Source organism: Hirundo rustica, chromosome Z (assembly GCF_015227805.2).
Source record: "Hirundo rustica isolate bHirRus1 chromosome Z, bHirRus1.pri.v3, whole genome shotgun sequence".
NCBI classification, from domain to species: Eukaryota; Metazoa; Chordata; class Aves; order Passeriformes; family Hirundinidae; genus Hirundo; species Hirundo rustica.
This window is the reverse complement of record NC_053488.1, coordinates 85,016,662-85,027,559: the sequence shown is the minus strand read 5'-3', so window position 1 is coordinate 85,027,559 and position 10,898 is coordinate 85,016,662. Positions and strand designations below refer to the sequence as shown.

The window sequence follows — 10,898 nt, the reverse complement described above, 5'->3', positions numbered from 1 at the left end:
CATAGGTTCGTTTCTGACCAATCCACTGCCCTCTGAAAGTTGAGATGTGTGAGCCAACCTGCGCAGAAGTTACCTCACACTTCAGCAGGCCAATCCCACATTGGTGCTTTCCCCTCCCCCTTGGAATCCACATGAGATGCTTTCACACCCTCCTTGGAATTTAGCAGCATGACAAGAAAACTCCCAGCAGGCTGTAGGTTGAGAGAGACACTGGTACGACTCCATGTGGCCCAATTACAGTCAGCATTTCACAAAATGGTATTTAAAATTATGCCCACAAAACCTGGATGTGTCATTCAGCAGACACGTGCATGTGATGGCTTTCTCAAAATCCTGAATTGTGTTGCAGCCAACAATGCTTGTGCTGCAAAGTTGCTGAAGGAACTGGAAAATGTTTAAGGTAGAAGAGCAGGAAGGAGATGGTGAACTTTTTGCTCTCTGATGGCTCTTCCACCATTGTTTGAAGTAGCAACATTCACATATTGTGCTGCAAGCAGAAGAGCAGTTTGGACTCTTCTTTCTGCAGACAAGTCTCCATAACTTTGGAATGTCACCGAGCAGAGAGGTGGTAGAGGAAACGCCAATAGAGGAATCAGTAATTCAGCTGGTGTGAGATAAATTTTCAGATTGAGTAGGATGCATCTGACTAGGCACCTTCATCTCCCAGTAACAAATTTGTTAGTCCTTTGCTGGAAGGACTATGATCATCTAGGAGGAATATGATCATCTTGTTCTTCCACTATCGGCTGTGGGGTTTTTTTGGCTGTTCACTCTGTGACACTAGAGGGCAAACTGTCACCAGGCCTGGCAGAGAACCCCTAGGGAAAGCCCTTTGCAGCCCGTGGTTTTTATTGTGAATTACAGTCATGAATCTACTGTCTCCAGGTACAAAGTGCTAATCTCGTGTTTTTATTGGCATCTCATTCTTTTCGTACAGTGCAGCCTGTCCTAAGGATTGTCACCTGTAGCAGTTGTGGTGTTTTGTGCCCTGTAAGAATTGCAGTCTTACCTGGTCTTTTAATGGGGCTTGGCGCTGCCCTGCAGGCTGACTGCACTCTGCAAGGAGTATGCACTGTTTGTAGTAAAGCATGTGTGCCTATTCTAGGTGTCTGCAGTGAGAACTGAGGATCTCAAGGTCTGCACGGAGGATTTACACAAAGTCCTGTCTGAAGTGCAGGAGATGAGAGAGCAGCAGAACAACATGGATGTCAGGCTGGCTAACATGAAGAGGTAGACTTGGCTGTTTCGGGGTGCTTATGCTTTGAATGGTGCTTGTATCTGATTGAGATTGGCTAAATATGGGTTTCATTTGAACTGGAAACAGGTGAAGCTATATTTTTTCCTAAGAATTCCCATTCCACCCCACACAACGTTCTGAATCTTGTTTGGTTTTGTAACTCAGTTACAGACTGGAGATTTAGATTGGGAGTTTGTTGGCTGCCTTGAGATTTCACTCTGGTTGCCAGCACCTGTAGTAGTTTTTTGGGTCAATAAGAGCATTTTAATTTTTTGAATACAAACAGAGTTAGATGCAGTGAGAGACAATTGGTATGTTTTCTTTCTAACTGGAAGTGGACTTTGCACATCCTCATCTCTGTTCTCTCAAATCTCCTTCATATAGGCACTGGTAATTCATTCAGGTCATTGGTATGCCAGCAGATATCAACCAGAGTTCAGGTTGATAAGGTTCACCTTTCTCTCTCTCTCTGTTCGTTAAAAAAAAGAAAACAACCAAGTCCCTTGAACACCACCTTTAGATCTGTCCCAAGGCTGTCAGTGTTTGGAAACAGGCTGAGTATAACACAAAGTCCTTATTCAACAGCTTTGAGGCTTTGAAGGAATACCTCAGATCAAGATTATTGGTGGAGCAGCAGAGGATGAGGGTGTCCTTATTGAGTGAGTGTTTGTTGCTGCTGATGGAAAATGGAGTTAAGTTAACCTAGAGTTTATGCTAGTGGATCAAATTAACTGAGGGTTAGTTATCCACAGAGGGAATGTTGCCATTGGTTCTGCAAGGTACTCTAAAAGTTTGAAAGCTGTTAAACTAGAGCATATAAAGTAAACTCTGTTCATCCTCTGTCTTCTGATTTATTCTGCATTGCAGAGAAAATAAGGCCCTGTGGAAAGAAGTGGCAGTTCTAAGGCAGAAGCACAGTCAACAACAGAAGCTGCTGTCTAAGGTACCATTGCAGCATCTTCAGTGCTACCATCCTTATTCCTGCCTCTGTGATACTTCATGGCATTCTTTGCTTATGTAGAATGACAAATGACACAGAGCTGAACAGGCTGTATTAATACAGCATAAAGAAAATATTAACAGTTCCTGAGTGTCCCAGAAGTAGCACAGTAAAGAACCACGAGCAAAGCGCTAAGGAGAAGTCATAGTAGGATGTCAGTGTGTGGAGACAGTGCATGATAACAGGAGCCCAGAACTTGAGAGATTGCAGGCACATGGAATGAAGTCGGTGAAAGATCTTGGACCAGGATACACTTAGACCACTTGAGAAGTGAACTTGGAATGCAGAAACTGTAGGAGCTTGCACGCTGGAAAAGAATTTCTCTGGTTTACTCCTCAGCTGTTTCTGGTCTGGAATCCTCTAGTGACTTGTGCTGTTATATTGCATTTCCAAAAAAAGCCAACTGTGAAAGTGGGCTAATTTTTCTGTGCAGTTTGTAACTCTTGCCTTGTTCTTTAAGATACAATTGCAAATGGATTTTTAAAATACATGTTAATTTCTGTCATGTAACTATATCATTTTATAGTAAAATCTGAATTAAGAATTTAGTCTTAGGATTGCTATGCTGACCACTTGGTTTTGGTTTTCTTTTGTTTTTCCTTTTTAGATTCTTCAATTTATACTAAGTCTGATGCGAGGAAATTATATTGTTGGGGTCAAAAGAAAAAGGTAATTACTTCATAGGTCCCAGATCAGTGCCAGATGTGAATTGTAGGGATAAATCAGTTTCTGTTGTGTGACAGCTATTTCCATCACTTGTATATTCAAACTTGAGAAAGCTGATGGCAGTTCAGTCAAGCACAAAATAAGTATTTCCTCCTTATCACTAAAACAGGTGGGAAGAGAATATTCTGTGCATTTTCAATTCCAAAGGGCACAGTTATCAGAAGTGGTAAATCTCAAAACATGCACATGTGACTGCCTTCTTCCAGACTGTGTGTGTGTGTGTAGTACAGGCTGCGTGCAGATCCCGACACACGATCCCAAAAGCCAAGCTTCTTAGGAGGGCAAGAATGATTGCCATTACCGCCTGTCTTTGGCACTGCTGCAGCTCTTCCCTCTGGCAGTCAGGATGTACTGAAGTTGTGCTTTGTCTCAGGTCTCTCACGGATGCTGCGGGTGCATCGCCCTCCAAGTACAGTCGTCAGTATGTCCGGATCCCTGTGGAGAGTGGCCAAGCTGTAAGTCTCCCCAGGGATGGGGACAGTGGGTTGGACAGGATGATGCACAGTGATATCAGTCATCCTTATAGCTACAAATACCCTGACCTGGTAATCAAATGCACTCCCTTTTGTAATGGGCAGCTTTAGAGCAACACTCTGGCTGTAAAATCATACAAATTGGTGCACCTGGGCACAGATGAAATGTAAACAGGAAAAGAGAAGTTGCAAGCAGAATGGGGCTTCAGTATGAAAAAATAAAAGGTCAGAGCCTGTGTTTTACTCATTCTGTGCTGTATCTGCAGATGGCTTTTTCTGAACATAGTGCAGATGAAGAGGATGGAAATGGTTCCGGTCTGATAATCCGAGATATCACTGACACCCTGGAAAATGCCACCAATGGCCTCCTTGCTGTGGCACACACAAGTGGCAGAGCCAGGTATGCCCAAAGGATATGAAGTATTTATGCCTGGGTTGTTAACTGGGTAGTTATGTTAATGTTGGTGATCCATCTGGATTTGGGGAAACAGAAATGTCTCTCTGAATGTGCATTTGTGACAGGCCTGTTGTAGGCTCTCTTTCTACAGCATGTAGCATTGGTCATTAGCAGAGTTCATGTCTTTTCAGGAGTCCCTGGAGGCCTGTCACACTGATGGGCACTGCAGGTTTAATTTGCTGAGGCTTTTTTGTCCATTCAACAAATGAAACACGTACTTGACTTTTCAACTGGACTGGGACCTGAATGCATATATAGGTCTCTAATAATCCAGAACGTATATAGATTACTAACAAATCAAGATGTATAGTTTTATCTCCAGTTGCAATGCTGCTCTCACTAAGCATATCCTAGGGAAGTCATTCTCTGTGTGGCAACAGATTTTACTGAAAACCTATTTAGTTGTTAATACCCAGCGTGAAATAAAGACTGATTTGGAATCTTTTCTTTCCAGAGTCTGTTAGGAGTTTCCCTCCTGCCTACTTCCTATACACTATATTGCTGCCTTTTGCCTGGGAAAAAGAGGTGTTTTGCTCTAATACATAGTCTCTGTATAAGCTGTAGTAAGAGATTCTTCATCTGCCACTTTGCTGCTTTTTCTAAAGACCAGTTTGTTACTTGAATCCTTGACTGGCCTAATCTTACTAAGATTTGGAGTACTAAACCTGAAATGAATAGTAATGCAGTTGATCAATTCTCCTGTGTGTTGTTTCTGTTTGGGTCACATTTTAGAGAGCCACAGGCAGCTCTGGATCCTGGCTTACCTCTTTGTCAAGTGTCACAGCCAAGTGAGTTAAATTGTGCAGAACCCGTCCCATCAGTTCCTATAAACGATGTCAGCAAATCCGGCGAAATAAGCACGGCTGCTGTGGAGCTCCACACTGCACAGCCAAATGCTCCAGAGGACCCCGTGTCAGTAATTGACTCCATCTTAAATGAGAGCAGCTCTGGAAACCAAAGTGATCCTTTGCTGGACAGGTATTAACTTGTTTCTGAAAAGTGTTGTGCTGTTGTCACCCTGTGGGATCCTGTCAGAGTTTCGGAAGGTGTGTTGTTTGGCAGAACTTAGGGAATTAGCTTTTGAATTGTCATTGATGAAGTGAATTCTCTGCACCTTTGTTACCAGGGCTTGAAAAAGCCAAGTGTTAGTATCACATTGAAAAAGGGCAAATTTCCCTCCCACCTTTATGGTAACATCCATCAGTGTGTCCCATCAGCCCTCTGCTGTCACTGCCAGGTGGCACTGAGCAGCACCTGCAGGGCACTGATCTCGGGCTGGCATTGTTGGCACTTTGTTCCTGGGATCTGGATTGTCCTGGTGGTCACCTCGCTCTTCTTTCCTTCTCTGCCCCTCATTTGTACAAAGCTGTTTCCCGTGTGCCCTGTCAGATCACACAGCCCTGGGTCAGGGGTGCAGGCTGTGGGTCCCCGCCCCACTGTGGCTGCAGGAGAGCTATGTCGAGGACAGAGCTTTAACCCTCACTCCTACAGCTCTTCTGCTGTGGTCAGCAGCAGGTAGGAGGGTCTGGGGTGGTGTCCTAGCACTCATATGGTCTGAAGGCCCTGCTGTACCTTCCCTCCTGGGCACTGCAGGATGTGGGGCAGTGCCTTGGAACTGCCCATTCCTCAGAGCTGGGAATTCAGTGCAGTAGCACCTCATGGCACAGCAAGACATGCAGTGTGGGCATTGTGCTTGCAGCTGCCTTCTCAGGTTCTTTACTGTCCCTCATATCCTGCCCACTGTCCCTGGAAACACGTCCAGTTGGGCAGCAAACCGATGTTTCAAAGCAGGTGGAGTTCCTTCAGGCCCAGATTATTTCCAGCCCTTTGCCTATCATTTATTGTCCCAGGGCAGTAGATATTGGTGTACAGGCCGGGATCTGAGAATATTCACCAGATATTAAAAGGAGAGAGGAAGTAAGCTTGGAAGAAGGAGCTGCTTTTTGACCTGGTAGCTGTAGCTGTGCTAGCTATTCAGGTAGTCTTCCTTGTTCCTGTACCTCAAAGAGCTGGAGTGAAAGGTGATACAGGAATTCAGTTTCATCCATTTGGCTATTCTGGATTGTAGGCAGCCTGCCCTGTGGGGCAGGAGAAGGCCCTGCCTGCCACCTGTGCCTTACAGTGCTATGCAATTTTGTCTTTTTAGAGAGGAAATTCAGGATTTTCTGAACTGCATTGATGCCAGCCTTGAAGAGCTCCAAGCAATGCTGTCAGGGAAGCAGTACAACTTTGGTGCCGAAGCGTTCAGCGACGTGAGTGTCTTCTCACTATTTCTGATTTCCGAGAAATACTCAGAATTCATCCTCGAGTTGTATCATGAAATGCTGCTAGTTTATTCCATGTTGTAATGGGTAAGAGTTGGGAACATATTGAAAAGCAAATAGTTACAAATAGAATGATTCATAGGTATTCACAGTGTACAGGGTAATACTGGGAGCCTTTCCCAGGTCATACAGGATTCCTGTTCTAAGAACTGAAGAGGTGGGGGAAAAAAAAAAGGAAACAATTTGCCTCATTTCTCCTTTTCAAGCCTAATCAAATACCATCACATCCTGAATGTGTGTTTGATTCAACTGGATAATACGGATAATATGGAGTGAAATATTAGCTGTATTCCTGGAATCACTTTTCTCCTCCTGTGACCTCAGTTTACTGCCATAGCTTGAAGCTCCCAGCAGAAAGCCCATGGAGGTGCCACTGTCCCCGTGCTTCAGTGGAAGGAGCAGCACACTGGGTTCTGCAGTCCTTTTAGGAGCTCTCTGCTGTTTTATTTCAAGAACTTTAGTTGACATATGATCTGGTTTTATTTTCAGACGTTTAATCCGGAGCTGCCAGCCCTGGACATGAGCTTGATGGAAACTCCCGCTGGTATTGAAAATGTAAGAGTAAGACTTAATTCAGTGGTGGGGAGGGCAAGTGTGATGCTGGGAGTTGAATCTTGCTTGATGCAACTCAAGGGTGGGAACAGGGCTGATGGCACAGGGTGACACTGCTCGTTCATCTCATCCAGCTGACTCCAGGGTTTCAATTATCAGTGTTGGCATGTTGGAATTTAAGAGGGATCCCAAGATAATTTCCAGTGCTACATTCCTAGTTCAGTCATACACTTGGAATGCCTGTCGGAAGACTGAAGGAAAAGTACTAAATGAAAATTGTAACTGTAGTTGTTCTGAACGTGGCTCTATGGGATTTCCTCAGAAGATACACAGAAGTTCAGCACAAACTTACTTCTCTTGGTCCAGTTCCTAAAATTGATTCTTACCATTAAAAAATAACCCTTGCAAGCTATTTTTGTTGTAGTCCTGAAATAATGTTTAAACTAGGATTTCCCAGTAAGGAAGAGCTTTGACTACGACTGATGTAAAATGCAGCTATCTTGAAGCAGTGCCTGCAAAATTCAATTACGTGATGAAACCACGATTAACTGTTACCCCAACAAGACTGATTATAGTAAAGCTTCTGGTTTGGAAGGTAAATCAAGTAATTGCTAGTTGAGAAGCTTGTTTTGTTTAGTAAGTTAAGTTTGTCTGTATTTCCCTGTGCTGCCTCCTGAGAGCTCCTGTGTGCAGGCCTTTGTGTGCAACGACAGGCTCATTGCTCAGCTGTTCCATCTCTCTTCCCTCCTCCTTTGACATCTAATTCTGTTAACCAGTCAGTAAAGACTTGCATTTTTTTGTTGTTAAACATTTGTCTTAAGTCTCTGTCTGCTTTGTTTCAGATGGCGAACTTGGCAGAGAGCACTGAAGGTCTGGGAGCAGGTGAGAAGGAAACAGCAGGAAGCAAAGGTGAGCAGGAAGGAACACGGAGTGCTGTGGCAGCTCCACACTCTGTGAAAGTTGAATATTGAAATGGAATTGTTATAGCCTATATCTCCTTCTTTGGTCTGGTCTTAAGCTTTTTGTGAAGACTGTGATGTTTCACTGATCTTGAAGCTGTGCCTCAGTCTTAAAAGGCCCTTCCTGTGCCCTGTGGTTTTTCACAGTGAAAACGTGGGTCCCATCCTGTGTCCCTATTCTCATGGAAACCTGAAACGAGTGCCACAGTGGGGAGCAGAACTATAAATGCCCTTGTGGCAGTATCTCCTACAGAGGTTGTGATGGCCCCAAAGGCAGAGCTGCTCGGGTTACCACTGCTGTGCTGCCATTGCATGCTGTGAGAGTCAGGGGCTTGAATTGGGCTCAGGCACTGATGTTTCCAGGCACAGGGACACTGGCTTCACTCTGACAGCCATGGGTGTAGGCTTTATCTCATCCTAGCCCAGCCTGGGCTTTCCTGTAGTGCATGAAGTTTGAGGCAACCTCTCCAGCTTTCCTTGCCTTGAGTAAGAGCCTTCAGTTGGTGAAACAGTTTGAACTGTTTGTTTTCCCCTCAGATATGCAGCTGATCCAGTACAGAGCCAACCCTCTGCTTTCCTTATTTGAAGAGCTGCCTTCAGGTGAAGCTGCGGGGAAGGTGGATGATCCGAAAGACTTTCTGCTGCCTCCCCTGGAGGAGAAACCTGCTCTCCAGCCTCCATCAGCCAGTGGAACCGTTGTGCCACTTGCAGCTCCAGCAAGCCAGGCCGAGCCTCTGGACACTCTGGGAGTGGGTGATCCACCTCTCCTCCCAGAAGACGGGAATGGAGAGTATAAACTCTTTCCACTCCTGCTTCTCAGTCCTGTTGCTAACTTCATAGATGAGGCCTCTGAGATAGAAATTTCTTGAATTCATAGAACATCTGTAACTGGCTTAGTGCTATGGAATAACCACCAAAGGAGTGGAGCGGCAAAAAGTATGAGCTCGGTCCTCTCCTGCTTCCTGGGGATCCTGCTCTGCGCAGACTAATGGAAGTTCTCTTGCTGCAAGGAGGGAGCACATCTGGGAGAACTGAACACAAGCTCAACAACATCAAGAGCTAGTGGAGTAAAGGCACCAGACAGAGGGGAAGAAGAAGCAACCCTGTAAACATACCACAGTGTATTCCATAACTTTTTATCCAATATTCTTATTGCAACAGGAAATCTGTTTGTATCCTGTTTGTAAAGTTTGGCTGGTTTTTTGTTCGGTGTTTTTTTGGGTTTTGTTTTTGTTATTGTATTGTTTTGTTTTGGGGGGGGTAGGGGTTGTTGTTGTTTTGTTTTGTTTTTTGGTTTTGGGGTTTTTTTTTTGTTGGGGGTGGTGTTTGTTTTTATTAGCTGGATAGTAATGTGGTGTGTAATATTTTAAACCTGGTTTTAACTGTCTGGAGAGCCTGCTTCAATAGGTGGGTTGCCTACTGTTTGGAATTAAGTTGTTTTCAAATTTTGTTTTTAATTTGAGATTGCTTTTTTTGATAGTTACTGGCTACAATTGTTTGCATCCGCTTAAATTACTTTCATACTCCTAGATTTGCTCCTAGGTATAGGGAACATTTTTCCTATGGAAAATGACATTTAACTGTGGAGTATTATTTTTTAACATGCTAGCACACGTCCATTGCCCTGGATTGTAGGAGTTGTGGTAGGGAGTGCTTGCCCCCCTGTGTAGCGCTGATTTCTCATGCACATTGCATGGCAGTTCCGGGGTAACCTGCCCCCAGTTCACAGGTCATGTGTCCTTGGAGATGGTCAGTAGGACTGATTCATGTTTAGCAAAGGCCAGCAGCCGTCCTTAAATTGAGAAGGGGAGCCCTGGGGTGCCTTGTGCTGACACGGAGCGTCACCTTAAGGTATCTCTCTGCTGGTAGCAGCTATTGTTCCCTGCCCCTGTACAGACACCAGGTTTCATGCTGCGGTTTCTGCCCGTGGAATCCTAAAGCCAGGTAAACCTGATGCATCTGAGTCTTTTGACAATGGATTACATAAACTAGTGTCTACTTCACCAAAAAGTCTTTCCCCAGAGTTTCTTCTGGCGCTGTTTCCCAAGCTCTCTGAGCAGCTGCACTGTGGAGCTGAGCCCCAGTGTCAGTGCAGCAGCAAAGTTGTGTGCTAGTACCAAGCATGTCACAGCTTCACCAGCCCACACAAACCTGCTATGTGCAGAAGTCACAGCAAACTGCTGGGGTTACAAGAGGCCTGGATGCAGGTAGAAACCCTCTTGGATGATATCACCTGTTATTTCCCTCCAGCACAGTAAATTTTTTCCAGTTTTAGGAATTCAGGCTACCTGCAGGCTTTGTTCTCTCTAACGTTCCTGAACTAAAAAGTGCTGAGCTCTTTTATATTTGAGAGTCCAAGGTAGATACTCTGAAGCGTGCTAGATAATGCATGTTACCTGTGCTGGCCCAGCTTGATTGGATTTGTGCTTCACTGTCAAATCTCTGAGTTGCAGAGGAAGGTCCTGCTCCTGAGTGTGTAACGCCTTCAGTGTCATTTCATTTCTGTGCTTCTGTACCTGTTCTTACCTCGCGACCCTTCTCATTTCCATCTTTTGAACTGCCTTTTGTCAAGTTTGTCTTATTCAAGCCTTCAGTCTTTATTTCTCTGGCTTGTTGAGGCCAAGGGCTGCATAGTCTCAAGTTTTCATTAACTGAAGGGAGAAGGGGAGGTGAGCATGTTGTGTCTGTCCCAGGTCAGGTCTGGTTTGTTAATTCCTTCCCATAGGCCACAGTTTTGCCAAGAGTGAATCAGTGAAAACCAGGATTTTCTGGTGTGCTGTTTGACAGCACCATGCAGACAACAGAGTTCTTTGGGAGGTTGATCTGTGCCTCTGACTCCCTGCACTGGTTGGACTGTAGTTTCTGTCATAGATTAGTGTCATGTTCCTCTGAGTCCTCTCCCCTCAGCGCAGCTCACTGTCAGATACTGGGTCTGAGTGCATCATGGGTGTTTAGTACACTTTCTCTATTAAGAAGGTAAGAAACCAAGGCTTAAGAAAGTTGGGAAAAAAAAAGTTAAAAAAAAAAGTTTGTGCATCTATGTGTCTGGTTTATGTACAGGTCCGGGAAAAGTATTTGTGCAACTTTCCTAAGATTGCAATAGAAAAGGGAAGACTGAATAACTACAAAAACCCACATGCTGAAGTAATTAAATGCAAGAGTTGCAAAAA

The 10,898-nt window shown here is 44.6% G+C and overlaps 1 protein-coding gene across 1 annotated transcript in view; it reads left to right on the top strand.

The window, feature by feature from the left end:
* Positions 1–10,898, top strand: part of LOC120765853 (heat shock factor protein 3-like) — a 17,491-nt gene extending 6,593 nt beyond the window's left edge. The window contains exons 6-15 of the mRNA XM_058424198.1: positions 1,106–1,230; positions 2,105–2,180; positions 2,845–2,906; positions 3,337–3,418; positions 3,703–3,836; positions 4,626–4,871; positions 6,040–6,145; positions 6,707–6,772; positions 7,612–7,678; positions 8,266–10,898. Of these exons, the coding sequence (XP_058280181.1) occupies positions 1,106–1,230; positions 2,105–2,180; positions 2,845–2,906; positions 3,337–3,418; positions 3,703–3,836; positions 4,626–4,871; positions 6,040–6,145; positions 6,707–6,772; positions 7,612–7,678; positions 8,266–8,597 (1,296 nt within the window). The 3' untranslated portion in view covers positions 8,598–10,898. The remainder of the gene's footprint in view (positions 1–1,105; positions 1,231–2,104; positions 2,181–2,844; positions 2,907–3,336; positions 3,419–3,702; positions 3,837–4,625; positions 4,872–6,039; positions 6,146–6,706; positions 6,773–7,611; positions 7,679–8,265) is intronic.